This window comes from Cervus elaphus, chromosome 12 (genome assembly GCF_910594005.1).
Source record: "Cervus elaphus chromosome 12, mCerEla1.1, whole genome shotgun sequence".
NCBI classification, from domain to species: Eukaryota; Metazoa; Chordata; class Mammalia; order Artiodactyla; family Cervidae; genus Cervus; species Cervus elaphus.
Window position 1 is genome coordinate 23,555,023 of NC_057826.1, and position 17,067 is coordinate 23,572,089.

Below are 17,067 nucleotides of genomic sequence, written 5' to 3' on the forward strand. Positions count from 1 at the left end.
CTTATTTAATAATTAATAACCCTGTTGGGGAGGCAAGGATTACCAATTTTATTATAGACAAAAAGCTCAGAGAAGTTGAACAACTTAATGCAGTGTAGTTATTAGGCAGAGAAGTCAGTATTTGAAACCAGGACTTCTAATATCAAGTCAAGTACTCTTTCTAGTGTTGGTCTTTTAAGACTGTATTGTATTTCCAATGTAAGGAAAACGTATTTGCACATTTTTTTGCTGGACATGACAGATTGCATGCCTAATCTGAAACATGGGAGGGGGATTTTTATGGGGTTTGGCTAACAGTAATATGTACTAAATTATAAACATTCCATCCAAGATGTAGTAACAATAATGATGTCAGACTCAACATGTGTTCTGATTTTGTGCTAGATAACATTCCTGGGATGTCTCATATCTTAGACTGAAAACATTCAAAACCAAAATGCATTAACACTTTTCCTTTGCTTTTTCATTCCTTAGTATAGTTAACAATATCATTTACCCAAAATTTAAATTAGAACCCTGACCTTCATTTTTATTTCTTCTCTGCCTTACATTTTTATGCTATAAAATTAATTTATCTAGAATATATTTATGTGCTAAAACCTATGGCCTTGAATTTTACTTAGCATGCAAAGGGAAAAAAATCATTATTTAAAATAAAGAAGAACTGATCTGAAGTTGGATTTTGAAGCCATTGAATTAGGTTATTCATGTCCTAAAGAAGTTTTACAGAAAGTTTTTGATTAGTGAATACTATCATTAAAGTGGTCATTATTGCTGAACGTAATTCTCAAAACCTCCACCTGGCAAAAAAGCTGTTATTTTGTTTTCCTCATTTGTCATGTCCTTGGTGAAATACTACTCCTTAGAGCTGCCTTCTCTGATCATCCAATCTGAGATTTCCCTCCTTTTACTTTCTACTACACTTTTTCACTTCTTCTTAACATGAATTTCAATGTATCATTATTGTTATTATAAAAGTATATTTATTATAATTTGACAGGTTATTTTTACATCATTTTAAAGGTTTTATTTTTTTATTTATTATAATTTTTAAAGGTCATTTTAAATACATTTATTTTAAAAATACCTATTTGTTTCAGCATACCTTTGACTAAACTATAAACTCTATGGGGGAAGAGATTACATCTATCACTGATATAAAAGTACATGTTAAAGCATCTGCTGCTGGTGCTGCTGCTAAGTCGCTTCAGTTGTGTCCAACTCTGTGTGACCCCATAAATGGCAGCCCACCAGGCTCCCCCATCCCTGGTATTCTCCAGGCAAGAACACTGGAGTGGGTTGCCATTTCCTTCTCCAATGCATGAAAGTGAAAAGAGAAAGTGAAGTCGCTCAGTCATGTCCAACTCTTAGCGACCCCATGGACTGCAGCCTACCAGGCTCCTCCACCCATGGGATTTTCCAGGCAAGAGTACTGGAGTGGGTTGCCTTGCCTTCTCTGTTAAAGCATCTACTATACATTAATTAAGCAGTCTTATAATTTGAGACTTTCAATAGGAAGAGTAATTTGATTGTCTTCACTTCTTTCTAAAAAGTATTCAAATTAGTTTTTCTATTATATTACTACTCTGATTCAACCTTAAAAGTTCAATTTTAAAATTAAATAATACCAAAGCAATATTTTTATCTTTGAGGTTACATTTTGGTGTTGGTAAAATTATTTAAAAGAAACAGAATCATATTCCTAGGCAAAAATACATAAGAAAAATTTCTGAGAAAAAAAAGATTTTGAAATAACTGTTTTATTTGAATTCATTGTCAGTTTGAACAGCGAAGTGTTATCTATGGAAAAAATATCAAGACAAGCCACTTGTTATCCTAAAGTTTTCAAATAAGCAAAATAATAAATGTGGATTTTGGAGCAATTGTTAAAACAACTGTATTTAATATTCTCCTAGTAATTAAAACATAACTCCAAAGTTTTAAAAAGGTCCAAGAACTTAGATAAAACTTAGCTTTCAATATTTATGTACACAGTACAACACTAAGAAAAATATACTGTCTTAGATAATTCCACATTCCAATCATTAAGGTCTTAATGTTTGATGAATGAGTAGTCTTTTATAGTGGACTTAATGTTTAGCTTTAATTGTTTCCCAGACTTCATAAATGAGTAAACTTTTCAGCTGGAATTTAGTGAAGTCAAACAATAAATCATTCTGTTTTGAAAATATGTAAGATATGGATGAGATTCTTCTACCCAATTTATGTCTTGGTAACTCCATGTTTTCCTTCAGTTGACGATGCAGCTGGCTGGCATTCAATGTATAAACATATAACAAACATTTTATATCTAGAATGTTTTTATAGTTTTTCTTCATGAAGATTTAAGACCTCATTTTTTTAAACTATACAATTAATTATCAGTGACTTTTGACACAAGTCTAAAAATTATATTCAACAGTTAACACTCTGAAGACTGCTAAAAAGGATGTAGCATGGAATGTAAAAGCAACTGCACTACACATTTCAAGAACTGATTGAGATCACTTCCAGTTAAATTCAATAACATTCATAAAACTCACAGAAAAGTTGGAATTGAGGAAGGTAGCTATATCAATCCTTAAATCTGATGACAGTGAAAAAGTCATAGTTTGAAAAATTACCTACAGATTTCTGAAATAAATTTACTGTATAGCCTGATAGCTAAAATCATATCCTACTAAATAAGAAGGAATGTTACTGTTTGCTTTTGATGCCAATAGTGGATCCATCCTATGGAAACTTGAAACTACAAATGACTAACTTTACAGGGAAGAGATATTCTAAGAAAAAGTATCATAGTCATAATTAGGTTTGCTACTCAGTTTACCACACACATGAAAATGTCAGGCAGCAAATAAATATCTAATCCTCTCCCTGGCTCACTGTTTCAGTACTTGGGAAAAATTATAAAAAATAAATACTAAGATACTTCCTCCCTCCCCCAAAGGTTGGCATTAAAACTTTCTATCAGTTTAGATTTGTTTCCAAATATTAGGCAGCAACATTCCAAGTTGAATATGTTTGAAAAATTTTGGAATGATACTAGAGCAAGGAGTTACCCTTGCCTGGACAAGTTAAAAAAAAAAATCCTTTTGGTGATGTCATTTTGTTTTGTTAATCTTGCTGTTTATTGGCCAGAAACACATTCATCCTCTGCATAAATAAATAACTTCATATCTATACACATAAGTATGCTAAAAAATAATTAGTCTACAACAAAGAAACAGAAGTTACAGAAAGTGATACCTATAGCTGTGAGGTAGTAGGCATTCTGAATGAAATTTCTATTGTTGGCCTAATACAACAATTTGTGAAATATCAGGTGATAACTATGTTATAGCCTATTAATTTTTCATTGTAATATCTTACATGCAATTCAACCTTGACAAGCAGAGGGAAATACTGGTTAGTTTTCCCAGATGTACATAGCAGAGCAGGTGTAAGGTGCCAAGGAACTACACTTACTTTTGGTGTCGGGCAGGAAGCTGTAGAAAGGCGAGATGTAGCCTGAGCACGAGGAGATTCCGAAGGAGTGGTACTGAGGGAGGCTGTGTCTCGTGGGAGCACCTGAACGCCACGAGAAATGATGGAGTCTGGAATCTGAACAAGAGGAGCAAGTACGGTTTAATATGCTGAAAATACCAATAACATGCAAAATCAATACCCACACCAAATAGTTGTTTTTTTTTTTTTTGCAGGGGAGTGGGGTGGGGCGCATATAGTCAATATATAGTCAAAGGTTTGTTTTTCTAGTAGTCATGTATGGATGTGAGAGTTGAACCATAAAGAAGGCTGACTGCTGAAGAATTGAGGCTTTCAAATTGTGGTGGTGGGGAAGACTCCTTAGAGTCCCTTGGGCTTCAAGGAGATCAAACCAGTCAATCCTAAAGGAAATAAACCCCAAATATTCATATGAAGGACTGATGCTGAAGATGTTGTTTCAATACTTTGGCTATCTAATGTGAAGAGCCGACTCACTGGAAGAGACCCTGATGCCGGGAAAGATTGAAGGCCAGAGAAAGGGGTGGCAGAGGATGAGATGGTTGAATGGCATCACTGACTCAATGGACATGAATCTGAGCAAACTCCGGGAGATGGTGAAGGACAGGGAAGCCTGGCATGCTGCAGCCCATGGAGATGCAAAGAGTCAGACACTAAATGACTGAACATCCTTTCCTGCTCAGCTCTCAGATATTTGGTCTCACTTATTGTTAAGTATGAATGCATCCAAAAATTTGGGATAAGGTAGAAACCTTCAGATTCAATATATTTTCTTGGCCAAATAATATTTCATCAAAGCTTTTTTATGAGGCAGTATAGAATTGGAGAGAGGAGTAAAGTGTTTGGCATTCATATACTGGCTCTGCCATTTAACAGCTATTTAATTCCTAGGTATTTTCCATTTCCTTTTCAGATTCATTCTCCACCCTTCTTTACTCTCTCTGCACCAAACTCAACTGTAGAGATAGAATCAACAAGCTATTTTGTGCTCTCTGATTTCTAGCTGGGTCAGGTAACAGGTACTATCAGGAAACAGAAGAGTTGGGGGAGAATAAAGTCTGATATTTATTCTCTTGGCTTCCTCTCTAGCAGGTCACTGTAGGCTGGTTAAGATCAGAGGCCCTGTTAGATGACCTGTGCTTACAGCTCTTTTCTGGATTCCAACTACCTGCTCTCTTTTTTGCCCCATTAGGTCTAGGAGTATTAATGATACCCATTATTACTAGTTCCAGGGTGCTGAATCATATTTTGTTGTTTTCTCTAAAATCTTTCCATGCTTTTATAAATATCATAGTCCTTTATTAAACTCTTCACAATTATCCATTTAGGTACGCTGTGACTTCTGCTGGGATACTGATGGATATAATTTTTAAACTGTCATTTCCTTTATCTAAAAAATGTGGATAAATGATAGCATTTACCTCACCAGATTACTGCTGAAGGCTAAATAAGATAATGCATATAAATTATCTAGCACTTACAAGTAGTTAATACTTAATAAATATTAGCTATTGTTATTATTATGTTATACACTAACAACTAATATAAGTGAACATCACTTCTGTAAAATACAAATGTAGGACAAATACTGTGGATTGTTTGTCTTTAAAATTATTAATACTTATGTTGATTATAAAATTTGTTATTTAGGGCTATGTATAATTTAGTTCATATTCTGGGCTAGTACTAGTGAGTATAGGTCTTTTAATCTCAAAATGACAAGTTGACCACTTCCAAGTTTTATGCACAAGAGGCGAAATATGTATGATGAAAGAATAAGCAATTAACATTCAAAGTATTACTATGTACAAAGAAAAAAACAGCAGCCAGACTTTGTGACTAGAAAGGTGCTCTTTATCTTTACACATCATGTCTTTCTCACAAAGGAAATACTACTTTCACAGGTGCTCTTTTATTTAGTTTCCATACCTACATCCTCAATACCAAAGGTGCTGCCACAATTTCTGGGCTTAATTCTTGTGATTTATGAACAATATCTGGGCGGGAATTCTGAGAAGAAAAATGGCTACATTTGCTAGTACACTTAAATACTGAATTGCAATAAATATTTTAAGAAACAGAGGTAGAAGCTCTTCTATAATTTAGAAGAGCTATATATTGCCACTTACATCTAATAAAAGAGGCCAAGTATTGGGAAGAAAAAGGTCAAATGCCCCTACTGTATTTCACATAGCACCATGTTTCTCTCCTTCACAGAAATTACCCACACTTATACTACATTTACATGCGTGCCAGTTTGGTCAATGTCTATCTCTCATACCAGATGCATTGTCATGGTGATGGAACTAAGTGTTTGCTACTACTGTGTGTCCAGTGCCTAATGAAGCATCTGCACAAAGTAGTATACATGTGTGATTTCCAGACTTACATACACACATACACACACACACACATACAGTATTCACCTCCACCCCCTCAATAAACAAAAGAGTAGGGAATTTGAGGGAGAAGGTAACTGCGAGGTACAGGGGCTTCCCTGGTGGTGTAGTGGATAAGAAACTGCCTGTCCATGCAGGCGATACATGTTTGATAACTGGTCCAGGAAGATTCCACCTGCCACAAAACAAGTGAGCCTGTGCACCACAATTACTGAGCCTGCACTCTAGAACCAAGGAGTCACAGCTACGGAGCCCACGTGCTACAACCACTGAAGCCTGCGCACGCTAGAGCCTTTGTCCTACAACGAGAGGACACCATGATAAGCGCACACACCACAACTATAGACTAGCCTCCACTCATGTCAACTAGAGAATGCCCACACAGCAATGAAGATCTAGCACAGCCAAAAATAAAAATAAATAAATGAATAAAAATTAAAAATATTCTCAGGTACATACTTTTGGGTTACTATTTTGGAAATATACAATAATTATTGGAAATATGAGTCTGGAGTTAGACTGGACATATACTTCGGGAATTATCATTGAAGGTGGTAGTTTCAGTCATGCAAATATTTCAGGTCATCCAAGGAAAAGATGTAAAAGACCAAAGGTTGATGGTATGAGAGTATTTCAGTTTGGAAGATAAATTATTTGGTCTTCCTATCTTTAAGAAATTGTTAGAGACAAAAGAGGAAAATCAAGACAGAGTAAACATAAGGGAAGAGAAAAGAGAAGAAACTGTTAGGATATATTACAAAATATCAATTATTGGAGACAACAGGAGTAAGATGAGAGCTGAAAAGATGCCCTTGGATCTAGCAATTATATAAGATATACAATTATATAAGATACTGCAAGTAGAGTAAACAAGAAAAAGTAGAAATGAGGAAGCAAGTGGGGATGATAGGCAGTGAAATTTGTGGGGAGAGAAAAAGACATTCACTAATATTCTCTTCTTTGGTGCTTGGATTTAAGATCTCTTTGACAAGAAAAGAGGGAAATACAAGTGGGAAAGATCTCTCTAGGAAAGTCATGAACATCTGGAATAAATGCACTAATGAATGAGCATGGAGGATAACTAAGGCATTGGCAAAGGAATTCTCAACCATCATTGTGAATTCTTACAATAATAAATAAATAAAATAAATAATGGAAGTCCATTATTCTGTTGCAGAGTGCTCGTAATTTTTCCTTTTTAGAGACATTATGAATGACTTTTGTTCATGTATCATAATTCCCATATGCATTAATTCTAGGATATACACAGTCAGAAACAGAACTGCTGGTTGCTGGCTGTGAATATCTTCAACAAATTCCCAATTGGTTAAGCCAATTTAAAAGTCTATCAAGAGAAAACAGTAACAATTTGTCTTACTTCACAAGTTAGCTCTACCTAGTATTGTCAGTAATATTTTTTTCAAATGTGATAGACAGTAAAAATATCTTAAAGTGGCTTTCTTCTTCCCTCATTGTTAATAAGAGTAAACACTTTTTCATATGTTTACCAGCCATTTAGATGTTCTCTTTTGTAAAGTTCCTATTCAATCTTTCACCCAATTTTCCCCTTATTGAGTCATTCTTTTTATTTAATTATTACATTTCTGTACCTATTCTGGATAGCAAGTCTTTTATCAGCTTTATATGGTATAAATATCTATTCCTACTGTGCAGCTTGCCTTCCAATTTCATCATGTATTCTGATGAACAGAATATTTTAATTTTTATTAAATTTTACTGATAGATAGTTAGCTATTAGATAGTTAGAAAACAAATCAACATTTTCCTTTATAGTTGGTGGGTTTTGTATCTTAAAAGGAAAACTTCCCGAGTGACCTCAGTAGAAAGGTGGAGTAGGTAACGGCAACAGCCCATCCCTCACTAAAGAAGGAAATAAACTAACAAAAACTGTCAGAATCAACTTTATCAGAAATTGATAAACTAATCAAGTTTACAGCAGCCAAGTGAATGCTTAATGCACAAAACTCCCAAATGACTCCCTACTACATAGCTCAGTGATGGCAGTGAAGATGACAGAGTCCACAACTCTGGTGAAGGTTCTGGGTACTGAAGGGGAAACAAACCTTGTTCTCAAGAGTGATGGCTGTTTGTTTCAACATTTCTGGTGGCTCACTGAAGGATATTCTCAAAGACCTGCCTTTATTTCCCCTATTTTGGAACTCCCAAATGGCTCAGGCAGCTAATGGAGGAGTTGTTGATGCTGTTCAGTTTCTCAGTCGTGTCCAACTCTTTGCGACCCCATGGACTGCAGCACACCAGGCTTCCCTGGCCATCACCATCTCTGGGAGCTTGCTTAAACTCATGTCCATTGAGTTGGTGATGCCATCCAATCATCTTGTCCTCTCTTGTCCCCTTCTCCTCCTGCCTTCAATCTTTCCCAGTATCAAGGTCTTTTCTAATGTGTTGGCTCTTTGCTTCAGGTGGCCAAAGTATTGGAGCTTCAGCTTCAGTCCTTCCAATGAATACTCAGGACTGATTTCCCTTAGGATTGACTGGTTTAATCTCCTGGCAGTCCAAGGGTCTCAAGAGTCTTCTCCATCACCACAGTTCCTAAGCAACAATTCTTCGACATTCAGCCTTCTTTATGATCCAACTCTCACATTTATTCATGACTACTGGAAAAACCATAGCTTTGATTAGACGGAACATTGTTGGCAAAGTAATCTCTCTGCTTTTTAATATGCTGTCTAGGTCTTTTCTTCCAAGGAGAAAGCGTCTTTTAATTTCATAGCTGCAGTCACCATCTGCAGTGATTTTGGAGCCCAAGAAAATAAAGTCTCTTACTGTTTCCACTGTTTCCCCAACTATTTGCCTCGAAATGATGGGACCAGATGCCATGATTCGTTTTTTGAATGTCGAGTTTTAGGCCAGCCCTTTCACTCTCCTCTTTCACCTTCATCAAGAGGCTCTTTAGTTCCTCTTTGCTTTCTGCCATAAGGGTTATCTGCATATCTGAGGTTACTGATATTTCACCTGGAAATTTTGATTCCAGCTTGTGCTTCATCCAGCCTGGCATTTCACATGATGTAATTTGCAAAGAAGTTAAATATGCAGGGTGACAATATACAGCCTTGACGAACTCTTCTCAATTTGGAACCAGTCCATAGTTCCATGTCCGGTTCTAACTGTTGCTTCTTGACCTGCATACAAGTTTTGGGGGCAGGTAATGTAGTCTGGTATTTCCATCTCTCTTAAGAATTTTCCATAGTTTATTTTGATCCACAAAGTCAAAAACTTTAGCATAGTCAATGAAACAAAAGTAAACGTTTTTCTGGAACTCTCTTGTTTTTTCTAGGATCCAGTGGATGTTGGCAATTTGATCTCTGGTTCCTCTGCCTTCTCTAAATCCACCTTGAATATCTGGAAGTTCTCAGTTCAAGTACTATTCAAGCCTAGCTTGGAGAATTTTGAGCATTACTTTGCTAGCGTGTGAAATGAGTGCAATTGTGCGGTAGTCTGAACATTCTTTGGCATGGCCTTTCCTTGGGATTTTCATGAAACTGACCTTTTTTGTCTTGTGGTCACTGCTGAGATTTCCAAATTTGCTGGCATATTGGATGCAGCACCCTCACAGCATCATCTTTTAGGATTTGAAATAGCTCAACTGGAATTCCATCACATCCACTAGCTTTGTTTGTCGTGATGCTTCCTAAGGCCCACTTGACTTTGGACTCTGGCTACAGGTGAGTGACCACACCATCATGGTTATGTGTATAGTTCTTCTGTGTATTCTTGCCACCTCTTCTTAATATCTTCTGCTTCTGTTAGGTCCATACCATTTCTGTCCTTTATTGTGCCCATCTTTACATGAAATGTTCCCTTGGTATCTCTGATCTTGTTGAAGAGATCTCCAGTCTTTCCCTTTCAATTGTTTTCCTCTATTTCTTTGCACTGATCACTGAGGAAGGCTTTCTTTTCTTCCCTTGCTATTCTTTGGAACTCTGCATTCAGATGGATATATCCTTCCGTTTCTCCTTCGCCTTTGCTTCTCTTCTTTTCTCAGCTATTTGTAAGGCTTCCTCAGACAACCATTTTGCCTTTTTGCATTTCTTTTTCTTGGGGATGGTTTTGATCATGGCCTCCTGTACAATATTACGAACCTCTGTTCATAGTTCATCAGGCACTCTGTCTATCAGATCTAATCCTTTTAATCTATTTGTCACTTCCTCTGTATAATTGTAAGGGATTTGATTTAGGTGATATCTGAATGGCCTACTGGTTTCCCCTACTTTCTTCAAGTCTGAATTTTGCAGTAAGGAGGAGAGGGTAACCAAAAAATCAATGCCAAATATATTAGTCACTGCTGTCGGGGTAAAGGACAAAATGTGAAACAAATAACAGAATAATACCTCAAAAACCTGGGAGGGAAGGCCATGTAATGCACTTTGAAAAGTTCACAGATATTCTTGAGTATATGGGAAGTCACAATTATGCCCAAGGCCAGGCATATCCTTAGAAAATGTCAACTCTTGCTGAGCTAAAGATTTTGACCAAGCAGGAAGTGAAGATTAGTCAGAGTAGTAAACTGCCTACCTGAGTGTTGAAGGTGTGTTAAAATATATACAAAAAGCTCATATGCAATGAATGGGAGATTTTCTTTTCTGTATGTACATATTTTCTGGGCATTTAAGGAAATTATGTAAAATCACTAACTGACCATGAAGCTAATAGAAAAGAGACTTTACTGGTCACACACAACAATGAATAACAGACTTGACAAAAGTAGTTCAGGTAAGTTAATCAACAATTTTAACAGGTAACAATAACATACCCTGGGGAGGAAAGATAATTTTATTTTCAGAGTTGCTACTAATAATATTCACAGGGTTCGGTTTTCAAGAAAAAAAATATAAGGCATGCATAGAAACAAGGAAGGAAAACCTGTGTATAGCAAAAGAGAAGAAAAACAGAGACTGTCCTTGAGAAACTGCAGACACTGGGCTAACGAGGCAAATTTTTAAATTAAGTATTTAAAATATATTCAAAGAGCTAAAAGCAACCTGGAAAAGAACAAAAGAAAGCATGGTAATGATATATAACCAATAGGCAATATCAATAAAGAGGTAGAAATCATAAAAAGAAGCCAAATAGAAATTCTAAAGTTGAAAAGTGTAACTAAAATAAAAAATTCACCAGAGGGATTCAGTATCAGATTTGAGGAAGAAGAAGAAAAAAAATCAGTGAACAGAAGAGTAGAAATAAAGAAAAATGAACAAGGTTTAAGAAACCTATGGGACACTAACAAGTCTACCAAGGTATGCATAATGAGAATCCTGTGGAGAAGAGAGAAAGTGACAGAGAAAGTATTTAAAAAAATATTGTCTAAAACTTTCAAATTTGATGAAATACATGAATCTACACATTCAAGACACTCAGAGGCCCCCAGTTGGCTTCACTAAAAATTTTATAAAATATTTAAAGAAGCATTAACATAAATCCTTCGCAAACTCTCCTAGAAAAGAGAAGGAAAGGTTTTGTACTACGTGGTCAGTTTGCCCTGATACCAAAGACAAATAAAGATGACACAGGAAAAGAGTATTACAAGCCAATATCCAATGGATAGGGAAGCCTGGCATGCTGTAGTCCATGGGGCTGCAAAGAGTCAGACATGACTGAGAGACTGAACTAACTATCCTTTATGAATATAGATGTTTGGCAAACATTCTAAATAAAATATTATTAAATTGAAGCTAACAGCATATTAAAAGTATCATATACTATGACCAAGTGGGATTTATTTCATGAATCTAGGGGTGACCCAACAGAATAATCTATGTGTAATATAACAATGTATAATACAAAATATTAATAGGATGAAAAAATCCACAAGATCCAAAATTCCAAATGATATAGAAAAAGCCTTTGACAAAATAGAACACCTTTTCATAATAAAGATACTCAGAAAACTAGGAATAACTTTCCAAACCTGATAAACAGCCTCTATGAAAACCCCATAACTAATATCCTACTTAATGAAAGACTGATAGTTTTCTTTAAGATCAAGCTCAAGGATGTCTGTACTCATCACTTATTTTCAACAATACTAGAAGTTCTAGCTAGGGAAATCATGCAAGAAAAAGAAATAAAAGGCATCTGAATTCGAAAGGAAGAAGTAAGATCATCTCTACTCATCAGTTCAGTTCAGTCTCTCTTCATGTCTGACTCTTTGCAACCCAATGGACTGTAGCATGCCAGGCTTCCCTGTCCATCACTAATTCCCAGAGCTTACTCAAACTCATGTCCGTTGAGTCAGTGATGCCACTATATAAATATATACACACATATATACATATATATGTTATATATATTATATGTGTGTATATATACACATACATACATAGTTTTTCCACAGAAAGAAATACTTGAAGTAATAAATTCAGCAAAGTTGTAGGATACATGAGGAACACACCAAAATCAGGTGTATTTGCACTAACAGTGAAAATTTCAAAAAGAAAATTAAGAAAGCAATGCCATCTACAACAGAATCAAAAAGGATAACACAATAAGGAACAAACTTAACCAAGATGGTACAAGAATTATACACCAAATCTTACCAAACATAAGAAGACATAAATAAATGGAAAGACATATATTAAGATTGTAATACTATCCAAAGGGAATTACAAATTCAATACAATCTCTATCAAATTCAAACAGAAATTTTTGGAGAACTAGAAAAGCCAACCTAAAACTCACATGGAATCTCAATGGACTCCACATAGCGAAAATAATCTTGAAAAATAAAGTTGGAAAACTCATACTTTTCAATTTCAAAACTTACTTCAAAGGTGCAGTAATCAAAACAGTGCAATGCTGCCATAAGGACAGACACACAGATCAATGGGATGCAATTGGAAGTAATGAAATAAATCCTTTATAATTTTATAGTTGACCAATTTTTGACAAAAGTGCTAAGATAATAGAAAAGAATGATCTTTTCAACAAATTCTGCCAGAACAACTAGATATCCACATTTATAAATGAAGTACTCTTTCCTCACACTATATACAAAAATTATCTCAAAATGGATCAAAGACCTAAATGTAAGAGCTAAAAACAGTAAAATTCTCAGAAGAAAACACAGAGGGATAAATGTCCTTTACTTTGGATTTGATAGCTGATTCTTAGATATGATACCAAAAGCATAGAGAGAAAAGAAAATTTAGGCAAACTGGACATCATCAAAACAAACAGTTTTGTACATCACAGGACATTATCACGAAAGGTTGAAAAGACAATCAATAGGATGGGAGAAAATATTTGCAAACCATATGTCTGACAATAGTTTAGTATCCAGAATACACAAAGAATAATTACAATGGAACAACAAAATATAACTCATTAGTACAATACCTCGTTTTAAGAAACGAGTGAAATGACTTGAATAGACATTTCTCTGAAGATGATATAGAAATGGTCAACAAGGAACATGAAAAGATGTTCATTATCATTAGTAATTAGGAAAATGCAAATCAAAACCACAATGAGATACTTAACACCCACTCAATGGCTCTGATAGCTTAAAAAAGGAAAATAAAAAACGTTGTTGAATATGTGGAGAAAATAAAAACCTCATACATTTCTATTAGATTTGTAAAATGTTGCAGCTCTGTGAAAAACAATCTGATGGTTCCTCACAAAGTTAAACATAGAATTACCATATGATTCAACAATTCTATTCAAGGTGTATAACCAAAAGAATTAAAAATTGATTTTCAAACAAATGCGTCTACACAGATGTTGACAGCAGCATTATTTTAATAACCAAAAAGTGGAAACAACTAAAATGTTTATCAACTCATCAGTGGCTAAACAACATGTGGTATACCTATACAATGGAATATTTTACAGCTATAAAGCAGAGTACTGATAATGCTACAACACAGATGAACCTTAAAAACATATTGTGAAGTGAAAGAAGCTAGATATGAACAGTCGCAGATTGCATGATTCCACTCATGTGTAATGTTGAGAGTGGGCAAATACATAACCAGTACGCAAATTAGTTGCTGATAGGGGATGGGAGGTAGGGGTATGGGTAGTGACTACTTACTGGGTGTGGTATTTTTGAAGGGTGGTAAAATATTCTGGAGTTAGCAGTGAGGCTTGCACACACTATAAATGTACTAAAAGCCATTGAATTGTACATCTAAAAATGGTGAATTTTACTTCAATTATATTGAAAGAGAAATCCTTCCCTAATCCATTGTTAAGCTAACTCACTTCAGTTGTGTCTGACTCTTTGTAGCCCTAAGGCCTGTAGCCTGCCAGGCTCCTCTGTCCATGGGATTTCCCAGGCAAGAATACTGGAGTGGGTTGCCATTTCCTTCTTCAGGAAATCTTCCCAACTCAAGGATCAAACCTGCATCTCTTATGTCTCCTGTATTTGTAGGCAGGGTCTTAACCACTAGCGCCACCTGGGAAGTCCCTGATCCGTTACAAGATTTTGTCCTATATAAATCTATGAAAGCTTTATAGTTCTGTCTTTCATATTTAGGTCTCTGAAAAAATTAGAATTGATTCTTGGGTATTGTATGGGATAAGAGATCAGTTTCACTTTTTTTTTCCATAAGGACAACTTGTGGTCCCAGCACCATTTTTTGAAAAAAGAGCTTCTTCATTAATATGTGGTACAAATTCTGTTATATACCAAGTGTCCATGTGTTGGTATTTTTCAGGCTTCTCTTCTGTTTCATTGATCAAAGTGTTAATTCTTGCACCAGTAATGTACTACTTTATATATCATTTTAAGCCTTGCTATTTATAGAGCAGATCTTCTCACTTTATTCTTTTCTTATTCAAAGAGTATCTTGGTTATTTTTGATCCTTTGCACTTTCTGTTCTGTATAAATTTTAGAAACAGCTTGTCACTTTTCTCTCTCCTCTTAATTAAATACACACAAACACACACACACACACCATGTACAGACTGTTAGGATTTTATTTACTACCTTTGTACAGAAAAAGATAATAAAGTTTTAAAGGATACCCCTCTAATTTACTAAAAAGCATTTACTTCTGGGGGTGTGTGAACACAAATGAGAAAGAGATGCGAGGATGATTCAGGTGGATGCTAACGTTACCTATATTTCACCTGCATGTTTTAATAAAAAGAATGTACTCATGTATTACTGTACGGTAAAAAAGTTTTAGTAATGAAAATTCTGGGAGGGATGTTTGAAAAATTAAGAAGTGGTCAATGTGCTCACCAGCTAGGGAGAACTCAAAAAAACAAGCATAATGTATTGTACAGAGTTGATAGTGAATAATTTTTTCTTTGATAATAAAGAAGTTGAAGAAGCCAATAACAGAATTACAGGCTCTCTTGAGATAGAAGGAATAGAATACAATATTAACTCAGAAAAATAGTTTAAGCAGAAAGGACAGTTGTTTAGCCTTGGTGATCTCTATTTTAATATAATAAGCAAGAGCGAATAGGGGAAATGAGGAAATAAAAAAAAAGTAAAGCTCTAAAAATGGCAATTGTTACAGCCACAATAGAGAACAGTATGGAGATTCCTTAAAAAACTGGCAAGAGAACTACCATATGACCCCAGAATTCCACTACTGGGCACATACCTTGAGAAAACCAAAACTGAAAGAGGCACATGTACTCCAATGTTCGGGGCAGCACTATTTACAACAGCTAGGACATGGACGCAACCTAGCTGTCCATCAACAGATGAACGGATAAAGAAGTTGTGAGATGTGTGTGTGTATATATACACACATATATACACATATATATGCTCCCAATAGCATATTACTCAGCCATAAAAAGAACACATTTGAGTCAGTCCTAATGAGGTGGATGAACCTTGAGCCTGTTATACAGAGTGAAGCAAGTCAGAAAGAATAAAACAAGTATCATATATAAACGCATATATATGGAATCTAGAAAGATGGTACTGATGAACCTATCAGCGAGGCAGCAATGGAGACACAGACTAGAGGACAGACTTATGGACACAGTAGGGGAAGGAGAGGGTAGGAGAAACTGAGAGAGTAGCGTGGAAACATATAAATTACCTGTGTAAAATAGGTAGCCAGTGGAAATGTGCTGCAGGGAGGTCAAAGCAGGTGCTGCGTGACAACATAGGAGGGTAGGATGGGATGGGAGGCAAGAGAGTGTCAAGCGGGGGGGCATATGTATACCCATGGCTAATTCATGTTGATGTATGGCAGAAACCAACACAGTATTGTAAAGCAATTATCCTCCTGGTAAAATTAAAAAAAAAAAGGAATCAGTAAGAGATGAATTGAAAGCCTTGCTAACTAGTAGGGTTCCACTTAGAGCAAGCAGAATTTGTAGTGGGTAAGTCAGCACAAATAAAGAGAAATGTCAAGTAACTTCCAAAAGAGATAACATTCTTACTTTTAAGAGCACTCATCTGTATTCCTATTATCTTACGCAACTGAGAACATAGGGGAAACAATTTGCTTCAGTTGATATCAAATCCTGTGTAGACAGGTACTGTAACTTCAACTGTGAACTACTAAACAACAGAATTCTCCTCATGAAGGGAAATTATAATTGGAATACCTATTTTCTTAGGATCTGATTATTTCTAGTTATGTAGGTATTCTGTTCTAAAGCTGTTTTCACTGATTGGGCAAACACTTCTAAAAAAAGAAATGGATAATTATATTATCAAAACTGGAGTACCTAGCCAAAAATTCATTTCCTTTATAAACTCTGTCTTTTGAATTGCTAGTAAGACTATCAACAAACACACAACTTTGTATCTTGATGCTAGAGAAATTCTTAAGTGAGCATACATTTTCCCTTTCAATCACTGTTTTTACCACCTAATATTTTTATTTTGATAAAATATTTAAACTTACAGAAAAGTTGCAAGACTAATACAGTAGAAGACCTGTTATCTGGATTAAATTTTGGGTAGCTAGTGATCAAACTTATGTCTTTCCAGAGCTTCTAATACTGGTCAGAATACCAATTAAAGTTCTATGATTAAGCGCTATGAAAATTTTACTAAAGAATAAAATTATCAAACCAGAGTATCTTGAGTTCTGTAAGGTATTTGACAAGACATATATCTGACAAGAATTCAAAAAGTTATTGGAACAAGGTAGACAAAGTGGCTTTTGATGGGCTGTAAGAGAAATATGTCAGCTGGTTAAG

At 35.4% G+C, this 17,067-nt stretch overlaps 1 protein-coding gene across 8 annotated transcripts in view; it reads right to left on the reverse strand.

Annotated features, from left to right (window-relative positions):
- The window catches only part of GPHN (gephyrin), a 524,395-nt gene that overhangs the window by 196,178 nt on the left and 311,150 nt on the right, over window positions 1–17,067 (reverse strand). For all 8 annotated transcript variants that reach the window (XM_043918814.1, XM_043918812.1, XM_043918815.1 and 5 more), the window contains one exon: window positions 3,469–3,603. In XM_043918814.1, the coding sequence (XP_043774749.1) occupies window positions 3,469–3,603 (135 nt within the window). The remainder of the gene's footprint in view (window positions 1–3,468; window positions 3,604–17,067) is intronic.